This window comes from Helianthus annuus, chromosome 15 (genome assembly GCF_002127325.2).
Source record: "Helianthus annuus cultivar XRQ/B chromosome 15, HanXRQr2.0-SUNRISE, whole genome shotgun sequence".
NCBI lineage: Eukaryota > Viridiplantae > Streptophyta > Magnoliopsida > Asterales > Asteraceae > Helianthus > Helianthus annuus.
In genome coordinates, this window is record NC_035447.2 from 42,822,541 (window position 1) to 42,840,168 (window position 17,628).

Genomic DNA, 17,628 nt, shown 5'->3' on the forward strand with positions numbered 1-17,628 from the left:
GTTCATGACAACAGGAGGAATTGGGGTTTTCTTCCGCACAAGAGGTCTTTGGGTGGAGTATGGGGTAACATTGTCAAGGTGGTGTCAAATCCGCTGCATGGGCAGAATCTGTTCTTGCATTTCATGAGAGGTATCGTTGGCAACGGAAGGGATATTGCGTTCTGGCTCGACCCTTGGGTGACGAAGGATCCGCTCAGGTATTGCTTTCCGAATCTTTTCCAGTTAGAGCTCGACAAAAAATGTTGCGTTCGGGATCGGATTGTTAGGCCGGTTTCGAATCCGGAAGCGTCGTGGAAGTGGAAAAATCCTCCCTGCAGTAATGTAGAGTTAGCGGAGTGGTCGGCTCTTTGTACTCTTCTTCGAGATATCTCTCTGTCCGGGGAACCGGATAAATGATGGTGGGAGGGCGAGGATTCGGGGGATTTCAGCATTAAGTCCGCTAAATGCTTGTTGGACCCCGAGTGTGACACAAGTGATAGGTTCATATGGGATTGGTGTTCTTGGCTGCCCTTGAAATGTAATGTGTTTGCTTGGAGGGCGGAGATGGAGCGGTTGCCGACGAGGTTGGAACTTACCAAAAGGAACATTCAGGTTGCTGATATTAGCTGCCCGTTGTGTGCCTCAGGGGATGAAACGGCTGCCCATTTGTTCACGGCGTGCTGTTTTGCGGCAGAAGTTTGGGCCAAGGTGAGTCGATGGTGCAAGGTTCCCTACCTTGTTGCGTTCTCCTTCAAAGATATTATTCAAGCTCATCTTCACTGCGGGTTAAAGGGAAAGGAGCAGCTCATGTATCAGGGTATTGTTATTATTACGTGCTGGTTGATTTGGAAGGCGAGAAATGAGTTGGTTTTCAGTGGGAAGCCGCCGAAAGCCGAGGATGTTTTCTGCTCGATCAAGTCTGTGAGTTACCTTTGGTTTAAATATAGATCGAAATGTATAGATATATCGTGGGATAGGTGGTGTAATTTTGCTTAGTTTTGTTGTAGTTGTTTTGGCCGTCCGGGGCGTTTTTTCTCTCGGGTTGGTCGTTTCTTAATGAAGTTTTCGTTTCAAAAAAAAAAAAAAAAGAACTCGTAATGGGACGCTATTCTAGATAGCATTAGTTTTAATAATTTTTGCTTGTTTGGGATGTGTATGGCATTTGCCTATACCTGCCTAGTTTCCCTAATAGGAATATTAATATAACTTTAAATACATACAAAACTGTTAAAAGGTTAAAAGTATTAAAATTACAAAACTGTTAAAAGGTTAATACAACAATTATATTTCAACTTGATATTTTTATGTGAACTTAAATCATATTTTATGGTAATGGACATCCTAACGAGGTAATTTGCAACCACATAACAACACAAACGGATATATCAGATACATGCATGTATAACCACAATGCCAATAAACAATGTGTAACAGGTACCCGACAAGCATGGACCACGACAATACGTATGACAAATGATCTTAGAGTAAATTACGTTTTGACTCCTGTGATTATATCACTTTTACTATATATATTAGTCCAAAATAAGAAATTTTTAACAGATCTGCCCCCATGATCTCTATAACTAACTATTTTGGCCCCTAAATCTAACCAAACCCCCAACTCTGGTTAATTAATTGGCACATGACTTGCACATGATGTCTAAAACTGTAATTTCCCTACCCCCCTTTTGTGACTATAAATAAAACCCTAGATTATTTTGTTTTCACTTCATCTTCTTCCTTAATTGATGGATCTTTGATGTCGGTTTTGTTAATTTTCAGATTAGCGGATTTATTTTCATGGATTTATGTGTGAATGTTTCTAGATGCAGTTGATATAGTTTGATGATTTAGTGTTTTTGCTGCTGGCTGCTTTTGAAGTTTGTATGAATAAATGTAGGTAAAACTATGGAGGTGTATGGTTCTATTAATGGTTTAGTTTGCATAGAGCCACAACTACCGTCAGATATGACGATCATGCGTTCATTGGTGCTGGCCGCCTTGGCTCATTTATAGTGGTAGAAATGTGTCATGGTTTGGTTCAACTGGTTCGAGCCGTACAAGATTGGCCAAATTGATCTCAGTCAGATTGATTATAAAACCGTTTAGTGGTTTGCTCAGAATTATGGTCAACCGGATCAAATTGTTTCGATTTAACTGGTTTAGTTGTTTTAAAACCAATAATAACAGCTCTAGATAAGCATATTGATATCTTCTTTGTCACACCCCCAAAACACCACATGCGGAAACCCCCGCGAGGCGTGTGACGTACCAGGATCCAAGCCACTAATCACATTGAACTCATAAATATATTTAAATAAAACTTTCATTCATTTACGTAAAGTGTTACAAACGTTACATATCATTTATTGTATACAGCGGAAGCATAACTCATTTGTTAAGTGTTTCGTAAACCATGTGTACATAAACCATTAAGCTTGTATTGAGATTCCATGTATCTCGATTCATGACCACTCCAGCATCCCAGACAGCAAGTTCCAATGTTATAACCCTACAGACCTGCAAGCATGCAGACAAGTGTGTCAGACGACGTTGGTGAGTTCAAAGTTTTGTTGCCGAGTTTAGTTACCAGATACATGTATAAAACAGTTTCACAAATTGATTTGATGTTGTTATTAACTCGATTACCGAAATGGCTACAAGATGTGTTTGCCCAACCCCAATGTCTCTATCAAAACATTGGTCATGCTTTAAGGAAATTAGTTCATGCCCGACCACCCTGGTACGGTGTGAGGGTGCCAAACCTAATAGCGCTATCAACTAATAACCTCGTTGCCTCCCGGCAACTGTCGGTAGATGTAAGGGGTCTTATATGATAGATACTGAGTAATAATAACAAACATCCCAATAAACTAGCATTACTCCCTGGAACGTTACCCGATATCCCTCCCGGGATGCATGCTTGGAAAAAGAGCAGTGAACTCACATTGGTTTGCTCGGTAAGATTAATTTACTTGTTTATCGTTGGACATCCCGAACCCTAGTATGGTTCCATCGATAGTCAGTTTTGTTTACGCATACACCACACATTCATTGTACAAGTTTCACAAGTAATAAGCAATTATGACACCTATCATTACTCCTGTTACAGCTAGTGTTTATGCCATAAACATACTCACATCACAGGTTTGTATTTCCAAATGTCACGTATTAACAATTCAGCGTCTATGTAGTTAATATCCCGACATATCAACCGATATATCAATGATATATCGGTTATCGGTCACCTGCCGAGATAGCGGTACAAAATATTAGTCAGAATATCAGTATCGATAATATCAGCGATGTTGTCTGATATGTGATCGATATAGGACCGATATTTGATCGATAAATCACCGATTTTCCCGATATTAGTACTATTCTTCTTATTTCTACCGTTCATCTTTCTTCTTATTGCTGCTATTAGTGTTTTAAGTCTTAATTGTTAGTTATTACTGTTAAATGTTAGTGTTTTATGTCTTAGTCAGTTCTTACTTGGTACAATTGTTAGTGTTAAATTGCTATATATAAATTTAGCATGATATTAAAATTACCAATATCCCACCGATATCCCACCGCGATAACTGATATCTCAAATATCGGTCCTTGACCGATATCCGATATTTTACCACATTAACTACTTAGTTCAGCGTACACACAAGCAAATATGTAGGTTTACATCTCACACAACAAGTATTTGAGGTCACAATCCTTTTCGAATCATGTTTACTAAACTTCAATACCTGATGTTGGGCCCAATAATACTAAAAGATATGCGACCATAAGATTACCTATAATCATCTAAACGATCCAACAGTCTAGCCCATTGGTCTCCGACCCCAACTGAACTGAGTCATCCTGGGCTGCTTGTGCCCGAGCCCCTTAGCAGCCCCTCAGACCTTGATGGCCCCTACTTTACACCGCCCTGTTAATCATGTTCGGCCCACTAGAGGTGCCAACTAGTTTTCAAGGCCCAATATTTCAATTGTTTTATCCTAATAAATATTAACAGTTTGCATAATCTATAAATCTCCTAATTTCCCATGGCTTGTTTATATAATTCTTGCACATAAATAAACACATCATATTAACCTTTCATATCTATTATTCTATCTTGGCCACAGATCCATGGTATCATCCACATAACTTGATCAATCGATTCATCAAGTATTATATGATTATTATTATCAAAACAACAATGGCCGACAACAACTGTTAAAGCATTATATTCACATGCAAACTAAATTTTGCATTAATTGTTTTAGTATCCTTCATAAATTGAATGCACATGGTTTGATTAAAATGGCAGACACCAATTTCTATATCAAATTATTAGTGGACCGATTCGTTTAATGGGCTGACATACTCATTGGGCCGATAAACTTATCACATGAAACCCTATTGAACTAATCATGCTCCCTACTTAGTTTATTTGTCACCAAACACCCCCGTGTGCGATCCATTATTAACAGTTAATATCAATTAATATGAAAGCCTAAACAAATCACCCTAATTATTAGTCATTCAATATCACTTAAAGTCAACAACAACACCAATAGCCATGCAAACCTAAAACAACAATTTGATCGTTCACTACACATTCTCATCAGATCAATATCTTGTGCACATTAATTAACATGACCCCTTCCCATAATCGATACATGCACAACAACGATAACTTACAAAATCATATACATCACAAAACATACGTACACCACCTTTGTTAACCAAGAACACACATGAACCAGATCACACAAGTAAGACTTAATGTAAATCCAAGATTACTAACCAGAAAACTTGTTTACGAAATTCACGATGTTGCCTCAAAGGGGGTGTATCCTCTGCCGTCGTGATACGAGGGGAAGATGAGGGTATTAGGGTTTACAAGTGGCGATGAATCTAATACATGGTATACGTAAATAAGAGAGGGGAGAGGTGGGCTCGGATAGGGCTACGGTTGCGAGGATCGGGCCAGGGATTTAATAACGGTTCACGTGAGTTGGGCTCAAGTGCAATTGGGTGTGTGCACGTGTGGGCTCAGATCAGACTCCAAGTGGGGCGGGCCGAAGAGAACAAGTGGTTTGGGCCGAGGGACCCAAATGCCCATGCGTGCAAGTATGAGAGGATGTACGACCCGACAAAAGTGTACGACTGATAACATAACTCAATAACTCAATACTTCTAAACTAATTAACGCAAACGCAAATGGTAACATAACACATGGCACGAGAGACATGACAATGTTAACTAAGAGGGTTGTGAAATTTGGTAACACTAACCTTGAAAGTTCGGGTTGTCACATCATCCCCAACTTGAAAGAAATTTCGTCCTGAAATTTGATAAGCATTCTAAAACAACAAGGTGTTAACCAAGGATGACTGTGGATTTTCCGCGTGTACCACATCATCCCCAACTTGAAAGAAATTTCGTCCCAAAATTCACCAATGATATCAGAGGTTGATTCAACCGTTTGTATGTTTTGAGTTCCAACGGACTCTCACGATTGGAATTCTATAATGGGAACGGATCTCGACTTCCTGCTTCATGCTTCCAATAGATACTTTGACAGCTGCAACTTGCCGTTAACCTCAGGCGTTAGTAAGGGCATCACAAATGTTTCATCGAAGAACCTTTCTTAGATTCGAGACATCAATGACATGGTGAACATTACTCGATTCTTCAGGTGACTCGAGTTTGTAGGCCACGTGACCGATTCTTTCCAGAATTCTTAATGACTCAACATAACGTAAACTAAGCTTGCCACGCTTCCCAAGCGTACCACACCCTCTCAGGGTGAGCCTTTCAACACGATACGATTGTCTACAGCGAACTCCCAGTATTTCCTAAGCTTATCAACTTTCCTGACGGCCACGCGTTGCCGCCAAACGATTTCCAATCTAATTCATTTTTCCCAAGTGTTTCGAGTGCAAGTCCTGGACCCGTGATTAGGTTGTCATCCACCCTAGTCCACGAGCAGATTGGCATTATCATCGCAATGCCCAAACAGAGCTATATGCATACTCATACGGTAATGGCGGTAATAGGGCTCACCCAAAGATAAGTGTACTTCCCAAATGCTTATTAGAGTCAATCACACACATGCTCGCAGCATGTCCTCGTGTGTCAGTATGGTTCGTTACTCTGCCCGGTTGTCCTACAGTGATAAGTGGTGCTCATGCCTAGACGTGAATCAAGGGCGTTGTGTATTGCCTACCATAAATCAATTATAGATCAAAATAAGAGGTAAAAGAAGCTGGCACCTCGTGCCTAAAACTGCCTCTCTCAGAGGGATATTCACAAGCTATGAAGACTCGTTAGTTTTCCTTGATTGCAAGAAATTGTGCTTGTTATGTGAGACAATCGACGATCACCCAGGTGATAACGATAATGTTTCCGTTTCGAGTTTTAGGTAGACTAGCGACAAAATCCAGGGCAGTCTATTCTCATTTTCCATATAAATGATGCAGGTTGCTGATACTCCACTTCCCACAAGTCAAATGTCATTCACATACATTGCCGGGTGGGCCTTCATGCCTGACCACTAGTACAAGATTTATAGATCCGAATATCTCCTATCGAAACCCAGACGACAAGAATATCGAGGCCGGTGTGCTTGGTCAACATAAGTTCCCTATAGTTGTCGTATAATAAGATCCACATTCATTCCATGAGGTAGCGAATATCATCCGACTTGCCAAAGGTTGCTTCTCCATGCCCCACATGGGTTCTACTTGAAACTCCTCTTCCTTCAGTCCTCCAGTCTGAATAGAGCGAGTCTGATCAGGTAGGTTAGAGTCGATAATGAGATGCAGAGCTCGTGCACATTCAAGTTTCGCAGTCTTAATCATCCAAAAATTCCATATAGCGATGCCATTAACTGATTTAGCTCTTTCAAAGCCAGGGTACACGGGAGGCCCTTGTGATCGGTCTTAGTAATGTATTCGGTACCGTCCAAGTAACGCCTCCAACTCAAATCCAAGGTTGTGGCTTCTATCCCAGGCTGTGAGTCATGCAATTCTCTCTGTTATTTCACCACGTAGGTCATCAGCTTCTCGAGTTGCATCGGTACGTAACTGAGACTCTGATTCGATTCGTCATGATATACCACTAAATCACCCGCACCCTCGGGTAGGGACGATGCTTCAACGCATTGCAGAGTTGGGATTCGAAAGCTGAAAAGGCGTCCTCCTGTTTTGTCTTCCACGAACACTGCACCCTGCTGTGCTAAAAAGATTGAAGCTACGCGATCTTCGAAAATCCTGCGATGAATCTGCGGTAGTATCTAGTGAGACCAGGAAATTGCTGTACCCTCGAAGGGGTCTTTGGTGTCGATCGGTTTCTAACAAAATGGATCCTAGCGAGATCCACGCGTATTCCCACTTCTTTGATTACATGACCAAAAATATACCTCTCGAATCCAGCAGTTACATTTAACAAGACTTCGCGCGGTGTGTCTCGTCCCTCAGGAGCTCTAAAATAGGATATATATGTCGCCCATGATATTCCTTTCTCCTGAAAATGATCCAAAATGCCATCGTTAAATTCGGTCGATTCATGTGGTCCATAAAGCTGCTGGTGTGTTGATTAAGTCAATGGTTATGGTGTACAAAGTCGCAATGGCCACATTGCGTTCGATATGCCATTTTAGGAGCACCCTCCTCTTGGACTTCCCTCTGACGATAGCTCGTTCGTTAGCCAATCCCCGTATGGAGTTTGTCCTTCCCACTAGTCGGCGGGTTGTCAGTACCCGGTCGAGGCAAACGGTTCTTGTTAAGTTCTCGATAATTAGAACACATACGAAAAGGCTTATCTTCATGGATTTAACTAGGGCTCCCCAAAGCGAAAAGCTAGGTCCGGTAAAACTCTCGTTCAACAGTTCTTGTAGTTGATTAGACAGCTCTTGCAACCCTCCTGGTGCAACACGGTAGAAATGCGAGAAATCAGGGCTGCCTCTGGTGTAACATCAACTGAGATTCTTTTCTACAATTTCGGGGGTAGACTGGTAAATTCTATGGGTAGCACATCGAGAGAAATCACGAGCAATTGATGGATCCTCAATCCTCTTTTCCTAAGCCTTAACATCAGTAACAGTTGTTAATGTAGCGGGGTAATCCCTTCATAAACGCTTCTGGGCCCTCATAGTCAAAATGGTGCTAGCCCTTGCACTAGTCTAACGCTTTAGAACAAATAAAAATTCACCATGCAAAATTTTCTCCCCACTGGGTACATTCGCGTGAGTTCTGGATAACCAGTCCACACTAACTACTGCATTGTAGCCATCAAGGATAGTAGAAAGAAGATCGGTGTCGAATACCTGTCCCACAAGGTCGAGTTTGCATTACAACTAACATATGCGGTTTCATATGACTTGCCATCTGCCGTTCCACAACAGGTTCGGTTTCAAAAAGCATCAGGGTTAAGCAAAGCAGTGACGAAGCGATTAGTTACTAAGAACGTGTAGGCCACCATGTTGCTATAATCCTGGCATCGCCCACGCCAATCCTAAATGTCCTTCGCGAATACCATATCCAGTGTTGTTGCTACTGCTACCAGAATTCCCGAAACTGTCATTGCTCCTTGGGTTGTTGGCGTCTTGCCTTAACATCGGCCATTCCCTGTTGAAGCCACCATCATTTCCATACCGAAAGTCATGATTTGCGAGTACCTTGCTGTCATCGCAACTGTTGCTTCTAATGTTGTTGCTCGAAATGGAGTCCAGCGATCTTTCACCAGCAATGTCCATCTCTTCACATTCCGTGCCACGTTCCAAGGTGCTACTCATTGTGCTGGTAGTTACACATTCCACATCATGGTCAGTTGTCATCGTTTATGTCCCGATTGATTCGTAAAAGTCGGTTCCCATAAGTTGTTGACTAGGGTTCAGGATTCGTTTTGAGTCAAATCGTTGATGTTCGTTGTCAGTAACTAGAGTCGTTCAAATGCTGAAGTTGGTAAAGTACTACATTTGCCCTCTTGTCCATCATTCTTCCAAGTTGATTAAATACTACACGGCCTGCTGCGAGAGTGTTGCAGAAGTGATCGCACCTCTGGATCTAATGCGCCAAATATTTGAGTTCCACCGTACGATGAGAAGTGAGCAAGGTTAATCATGGACGTTGCAACACCCAACTCAGGGACGTTTGTACAAGCATCTAACATTCTACACGGTTCGCTAGGCATTCAGATGGGTGTTCGGGGAATACTCGATAGCATCGAGATTCGAAAGGATTCAAAGAGGAGTGAAAAGGTCACGGTCGAGTAGGAGACAATCACTGTTATAGCTCCTATAGACTTGTTACGTTTCACATTGATCAAATAACAGAGCAGAACCCGTTTTTCACTTGTTAAGTCTCACTGGGACTCACATGCACCCCACACTATTATTATGTGTGCATCCACAATAATATTATGATTTGCATGCCCATCTCAGCTCCTCCTAACTCATGTCAAATGGTTCCTCAAACTCGAGTAGCAAGCAAAGAACATCACAGAACGCTAGTCATGAATGTCTAAGGAAACACCACACTACCAATCACATAACACATGCAAATAATGAATTCATATTGTTGTGCTAAACGTGCAATCACATTCAATATCATATGCAAGTGTTCACTAGTTATGCAGTACAATGAGTAAACGAGAGACGAACCTTGCAGTCTAGAGCTGAGTGTCATGGTCGTATTCAGAACTTGTTTGGTTATAGTCTGGTTTTATAAAAACGTTTATAAAACCAAGTTCACTATACTCAGTGGCTCTGATACCAAACTGTCACACCCCCAAAACACCACATGCGGAAACCCCCGCGAGGCGTGTGATGTACCAGGATCCAAGCCACTAATCACATTGAACTCATAAATATATTTAAATAAAACTTTCATTCATTTACGTAAAGTGTTACAAACGTTACATATCATTTATTGTATACAGCGGAAGCATAACTCATTTGTTAAGTGTTTTGTAAACCATGTGTACATAAACCATTAAGCTTGTATTGAGATTCCATGTATCTCGATTCATGACCACTCCAGCATCCCAGACAGCAAGTTCCAATGATATAACCCTACAGACCTGCAAGCATGCAGACAAGTGTGTCAGACGACGCTGGTGAGTTTAAAGTTTTGTTGCCGAGTTTAGTTACCAGATACATGTATAAAACAGTTTCACAAATTGATTTGATGTTGTTATTAACTCGACTACCGAAATGGCTGCAAGATGTGTTTGCCCAACCCGAATGTCTCTATCAAAACATTGGTCATGCTTTAAGGAAATTAGTTCACGCCCGACCACCCTGGTACGGTGTGAGGGTGCCAAACCTAATAGCGCTATCAACTAATAACCTCGTTGCCTCCCGGCAACTGTCGGTAGATGTAAGGGGTCTTATATGATAGATACTGAGTAATAATAACAAACATCCCAATAAACTAGCATTACTCCCTGGAACGTTACCCGATATCCCTCCCGGGATGCATGCTTGGAAAAAGAGCAGTGAACTCACCTTAGTTTGCTCGGTAAGATTAATTTACTTGTTTATCGTTGGACATCCCGAACCCTAGTATGGTTCCATCGATAGTCAGTTTTGTTTACGCATACACCACACATTCATTGTACAAGTTTCACAAGTAATAAGCAATTATGACACCTATCATTACTCCTGTTATAGTTAGTGTTTATGCCATAAACATACTCACATCACAGGTTTGTATTTCCAAATGTCACGTATTAACAATTCAGCGTACACACAAGCAAACATGTAGGTTTACATCTCACACAACAAGTATTTGAGGTCACAATCCTTTTCGAATCATGTTTACTAAACTTCAAGACCTGATGTTGGGCCCAATAATACTAAAAGATATGCGACCATAAGATTACCTATAATCATCTAAACGATCCAACAGTCTAGCCCATTGGTCTCCGGCCCCAACTGAATTGAGTCATCATGGGCTGCTTGTGCCCGAGCCCCTTAGCAGCCCCTCAGACCTTGATGGCCCCTACTTTACACCGCCCTGTTAATCATGTTCGGCCCACTAGAGGTGCTAACTAGTTTTCAAGGCCCAATATTTCAATTGTTTTATCCTAATAAATATTAACAGTTTGCATAATCTATAAATCTCCTAATTTCCCATGGCTTGTTTATATAATTCTTGCACATAAATAAACACATCATATTAACCTTTCATATCTATTATTCTATCTTGGCCACAGATCCATGGTATCATCCACATAACTTGATTAATCGATTCATCAAGTATTATATGATTATTATTATCAAAACAACAATGGCCGACAACAACTATTAAAGCATTATATTCACATGCAAACTAAATTTTGCATTAATTGTTTTAGTATCCTTCATAAATTGAATGCACATGGTTTGATTAAAATGGCAGACACCAATTTCTATATCAAATTATTAGTGGACCGATTCGTTTAATGGGCTGACATACTCATTGGGCCGATAAACTTATCACATGAAACCCTATTGAACTAATCATGCTCCCTACTTAGTTTATTTGTCACCAAACACCCCCATGTGCGATCCATTATTAACAGTTAATATCAATTAATATGAAAGCATAAACAAATCACCCTAATTATTAGTCATTCAATATCACTTAAAGTCAACAACAACACCAATAGCCATGCAAACCTAAAACAACAATTTGATCGTTCACTACACATTCTCATCAGATCAATATCTTGTGCACATTAATTAACATGACCCCTTCCCATAATCGATACATGCACAACAACGATAACTTACAAAATCATATACATCATAAAACATACGTACACTACCTTTGTTAACCAAGAACACACATGAACCAGATCACACAAGTAAGACTTAATGTAAATCCAAGATTACTAACCAGAAAACTTGTTTACGAAATTCACGATGTTGCCTCAAAGGGGGTGTATCCTCTGTCGTCGTGATACGAGGGGAAGATGAGGGTATTAGGGTTTACAAGTGGTGATGAATCTAATACATGGTATACGTAAATAAGAGAGGGGAGAGGTGGGCTCGGATAGGGCTACGGTTGCGAGGATCGGGCCAGGGATTTAATAACGGTTCACGTGAGTTGGGCTCAAGTACAATAGGGTGTGTGCACGTGTGGGCTCAGATCAGACTCCAAGTGGGGTGGGCCGAAGAGAGCAAGTGGTTTGGGCCGAGGGACCCAAATGCCCATGCGTGCAAGTATGAGAGGATGTACGACCCGACAAAAGTGTACGACTGATAACATAACTCAATAACTCAATACTTCTAAACTAATTAACGCAAACGCAAACGGTAACACAACACATGGCACGAGAGACATGACAATGTTAACTAAGAGGGTTGTGAAATTTGGTAACACTAACCTTGAAAGTTCGGGTTGTCACATTCTTAATGGAATAACAGGTAAAGGTTGTTTTCAAATGGTGATTGTTTCAGCAAATTGATTCATATGGAATCATGATGAAAAGTTTTTTGGGCTGAAATTAGGGCTTTGAAAGAAATCACGAAGAATATGAATTAAGGAAGAAGATGAAGTGAAAAAAAAATAATCTAAGGTTTTATTTATAGTCATAAAAGGGGGGAGGGGAAATTACATTTTTAGACATCATGTGCAAGTCATGTGCCAATTAATTAACAACAGTTGGGGGTTTGGTTAGACTTAGGGGCCAAAATGGTTAGTTATAGAGACCATGGGAGCAGATCTGTTAAAAATTCTTATTTTAGGCTAATATAATAAAAGTGATATAATCATAAAGGTCAAAAACATAATTTACTCAATGATCTTGTAATGAAGTAAGGGACTAACATTACTAAATTCAGTCTCATAACTAGCCTATTACCATTTGTATACATGTAAATACCATAATAACTAGTATTAAAAATTACAGAAGTTCATCCAAGTATTCAAGACTCGAGAAATTGGATCAAGAGAGCGTATCTAATAATGATATATCTATAGCATATATGATATGTAAGACCGTGGGGTATGGTGCGGCGTAGGTTGGGGGCATGGCGTGATACGTAGAGTGTGGGGCACCCAAGACTAAAAGCCAATTTCAAAGGGGTATGGTGGGGCGTGGCTGGGGTGGCGTCGAAAAAAGTCAATTTCAAAGGGCTAGTGCTCTTGGCCAACGAGGTTCCGCCATGTTATGTTCGTAGCCCTGCCCAACGCCCGGGCTGAAACCCTGCCCAAGGGGCCACGCCGAAACCCAAGCCCACCCGGGGTGGTGACGTGGGCGTTTGTACCCAACCCGCGTCCCATACCCCATAGTCTAATATGCATATTGGAAGGATAAGAATGGTCATTTGCCACTTTTTAAAGGGTACAATTGTTTATGCATCATGTACAACATCTATAAGCACAACATTTTTTAAGCGGCCAAATGTTTCATTCAAGTTTCGAATTTTAGCCCATCCCTAATTCCCCGTACATTTCCTTTTAACTTGAATAGAGAGAGAACCTAAAAGAGCTCATTCCTAATTCCTGATGTAGTTCCTTTCATCTCCCGTTCTCTACCATAGTTTCTTTCATCTCCCGTTCTCTACCAATGACACCACAAGCGGCTGTCTAAACCATCTCCTCCTTTTAAAGAGTTGATGATCTTGGTAAGTTATCATTCTTCTTTTTCCACATATAATTTGCTTAGGTGATTTTATGAGGGTGCGTTCTGATTCATCTTTGTTTGGTTTGTTGTTTAGTTTTGTTTAGGAGCAGGTTTTCTTTAGCTTGTTTGGACATCAAAGCTAAATTGTAAATATAATTTTCTGGTTTTTTGTCTATGGAAAGCAGCTAATGTTGATGATAAAAATTTTGAATTGATTTGATACTTCAAATCTGCAAATTCGGTGATTACGCAACCTTAATCTCTTGCAGATGGAAGGCTATGTGTCAGTGTCACCACCATCTGAGCTGACTCGAATCTTAAAGGACACCAATATTATTTGGTCAGCCTTTCATTTGACTTTGCATTATTGTTCTTGACAAACGTGTAATTAATTGTTTAATAAGTCAACATATGTTTGTTACTTCAGTCTAAAAAGGAAAGGGGCGGCTTTGGCTAAAGCAATAGTGGGGGCAGATGCATGTAATACGTGTTTTTGATTTTATATCGTGGTCAATCGCTATTCATTAATTACAGGTCTAGCATAAGTGACAATGGTCTTGGTATGATATGCAATGTATTCCCTGAGACTCTAACAAGATTCCTTCTTGTTATCTGTCCCAACATTACATCAAGTAAATTTTAAACCCGTAGTCTAAAATATACTGAATGCTAGTTTTTTTTTTTTTTTAATTTCATGACAACTAACATTTTCTCCTGTTATTAATCATTAGTTAGTATCCAGTTTGCCACCACACAAATACCTCTTTTGGAACTCATGGATTGTGGGTGGGTTTAATCTTGATGTTGCGGGTCACAGGTTCACGGGTTCTAAACCGAAATTAATACGGATCTTTTACGGAGCTGTTTGGTTTATTTGTCATGTTTTTATTATGTTTGATTGTGTCACGTAAAGTAATAATGGGTCAATAGGTCAAGGATTTGTTTCCTATTTTATTGGCATATTTACATCCATGTATATCAGTAGGTAGTTTAGTTCCTTTTCTTTAGGGTTAAGTTTTGTTACTTGTAAAGGCTATATATAGCCTCATTGTTTTGTGAATATTGATCACCCATTTTTAACCTTCGTAACATAAAATTTCTCTCATTTATTTTCTTTCAAGCTCAACACATTTACTTTATATACAAATTAGTGTGTAGTATGAGTTTGGAGAGGGATCTGATCCAACATTTGGTATCAGAGCCTAGGGCTCTAGAAGATCGGAGGAAGCCTCCGCCACCGGCAGGTGTGTCGGTCGCTGGAGGGCAGGAGTGAAAGAAGGTGACGAAGGTTCGAGACGGCAGGTGGCGGTTTTCGGATCGTTTAGAGCAGAAGACGGACGCGTTAATGTGTTTCGGTAGGCCGTTATTGTGGTAGACGTACCGGTTAAGACGACGGTGGTGACCGGTGATAAACACTTGTGTTCGGTGGCTGTTAGTGGTGATTAAAGCAGGAGAAAGAAGGGCTATTCGGGACTGTTAAGCAGCAGAAGACGAAGTCCAGAAGGGTGTTCGTGTCAGTCGTTGTCGCGGGTGATGTACCGGTTAGGATGACGGGGTGACGGGTGAACACCAGTGTGTTTCGTGGCTGTTAGTCGTGATCGAATGGGCTGTAAAAACGTGCTGTGATGTTATTTTTATCACAGATTTTGCAAGTACCTTGATTGGATTGTTCGTAATAAGAGGAGACCGTCGTAGTGCGTGAAAAGCGGGCAGAAAGGATTCGTCAAAGCAGGAGGCTTTGGATTCGTCTCGTTTGGCAAGGTGAAAAAACAAAAGAAGCGGGTGGCTTGTTTTCTTTGTCGGTGGAGAGCCTCTTGAACAAAGGTGATCGGAAAAAGGTAAAGAATGGAGAAAACACGATGTAACATATGGCGTTGGAGTTCAAATCGGGTGGCTTTGGATGTGACCGGGGTGAGGTCGTTGATCCGTGAAAAGTCGTGATGTTAGTGAGCGTTTCCAGCGTGATGCCATGTGAGATGTTACAAGTGTAGTGAGTTTTTTGTTTGGATTGAACCGAGAAGACTTTGGACGTGATCGAGGTGAAGATCGGGTGCCCGGTAGAAGTCGAGATGGTTCGATATGTGACGGTGATTCGGTTGATGTGAACGAGTGGTGTGAACGAATCAAGATTAAGGGGGTGAATGTTGGGTTTAATCTTGATGTTGCGGGTCACAGGTTCACGGGTTCTAAACCGAAATTAATACGGATCTTTTACGGAGCTGTTTGGTTTATTTATCATGTTTTTATTATGTTTGATTGTGTCACGTAAAGTAATAATGGGTCAATAGGTCAAGGGTTTGTTTCCTATTTTATTGGCATATTTACATCCATGTATATCAGTAGGTAGTTTAGTTCCTTTTCTTTAGGGTTAAGTTTTGTTATTTGTAAAGGCTATATATAGCCTCATTGTTTTGTGAATATTGATCACCCATTTTTAACCTTAGTAACAGAAAATTTCTCTCATTTATTTTCTTTCAAGCTCAACACATTTACTTTATATACAAATTAGTGTGTAGTGTGAGTTTGGAGAGGGATCTGATCCAACAGGCATGACAATATGTTATTCAAATGCACAAGAGAAAAAGTGATTCAGATTTACATACATCACCAAAACAGCAAGCTGCATCTTACACATCAGAAGTTGTTTAATAAGAATTCCAGGTTGAAAAGGCTAAGCCTTTGAGGTTGCACCAGCCTTGAGGTAAGATTCTAAATTACCATTTTAGGTGAATTCTACATCTTAATCATTTGTTGTTGTGATTATTGCAGTTTTTGTATCTACATTGACTAACATGATACCGTTATCAGTCGAAAAATCTTTTTGATCTCAATTTTAATTGTCGAAATTAAGAAAATTTAGGTGTTTGTTTTGTGTTGGGAAGAAAAAAACATAATTTCAAATACAAAGACCTACATAAACATGCTTCAAGAGTAAGTCAAGGTTCTTCAAATAGGGATGCAAAGCAAAAAAAGCAACTCATCATGCTTTGACATTGTACCTAGAGAATGGACTGACACATGAGGCTGAAACACCACTGATAGCTTCAACTCCAATTTCTCACCTGCTACTTTGTTCCAAACACCCTTGAATTAGGTTAACATCAGTTCGTAATATGTTCTTAATTTATCTTTTGAATTTGTAGATAAGCCGGAAGTGGAAAATTGAAGAGAAGAGTGACAACGTAGGTAACTATGGCTATGCTGTCAAAGCTCTTAAGCGCATAGGCCGAGCTCGGAGCGTAGACGTTAGGTGCTTAAAAAACGAGGGCGTTTGGCAAAATAGAACTATGATACAACTTATGCTTCATTATGAAAATGGTGGACTATAAACATGTTGATAAGATCTTCATGCAAGAATGGGAATGGGTGTTTTGTATCAAGAGAGTGCATTCAAGGGATTTGTATCATGAATTACGAGTTAAAGGGCTATTAGAATGCAATGAGCTATGCACTTCTTTCAACCTTACCGAGAATTCTAGTAGTGCTCCAAAACTTCTTGTTGATTTTGCTCTAAAGTATTTACAACTTGTAAAGTATTCTGTTGTAAATAATTATTTACAGAATTCGGATATTGTGGTACATTCCAAAGGCCCACTCTTGTAATCTTTTTCATTTTACCCATCGACCTATTACATTAAAACTTTAGCCCGATTGAATCGTTGGTAAGTTTTAATTTTCTGTTTATAAGGAGTGTTACTAGAATATCAGCTTTCTAACTAGACCACTACTAGAAAAGTTGGCATTTTACTACGGAAATTTGCTACGGAAAAAAATGCGTCACAAATTTTGACAAAATTGTGACGCATTTATGACGACAAAAAAAAAACCCGTATTTTTTAACAAATTTGCTACACGATAGTGACAAAAACAAAAAAACATCTAATTCTGTCACAATTTCGTTATAAATATGTCTGAATTTCTTTTAAAAAATATTGACTAATTAGCTAATTTACCATTATTAGACACATATTACTACTTTATGACACATTTGCTACGAAAACCAATTAACTTATTTTATTTTCATTCTAAAAATAAGTTATATGTACA

At 40.0% G+C, this 17,628-nt stretch overlaps 1 protein-coding gene across 1 annotated transcript; it reads left to right on the forward strand.

Annotated features, from left to right (window-relative positions):
* The first annotated feature begins 543 nt into the window (after positions 1–543).
* LOC110913621 lies at positions 544–975 on the forward strand. The gene has a single exon (XM_022158443.1). The coding sequence runs from the start codon at positions 544–546 to the stop codon at positions 973–975; it is 432 nt and encodes a 143-aa protein (XP_022014135.1).
* Positions 976–17,628: the final 16,653 nt, after the last annotated feature.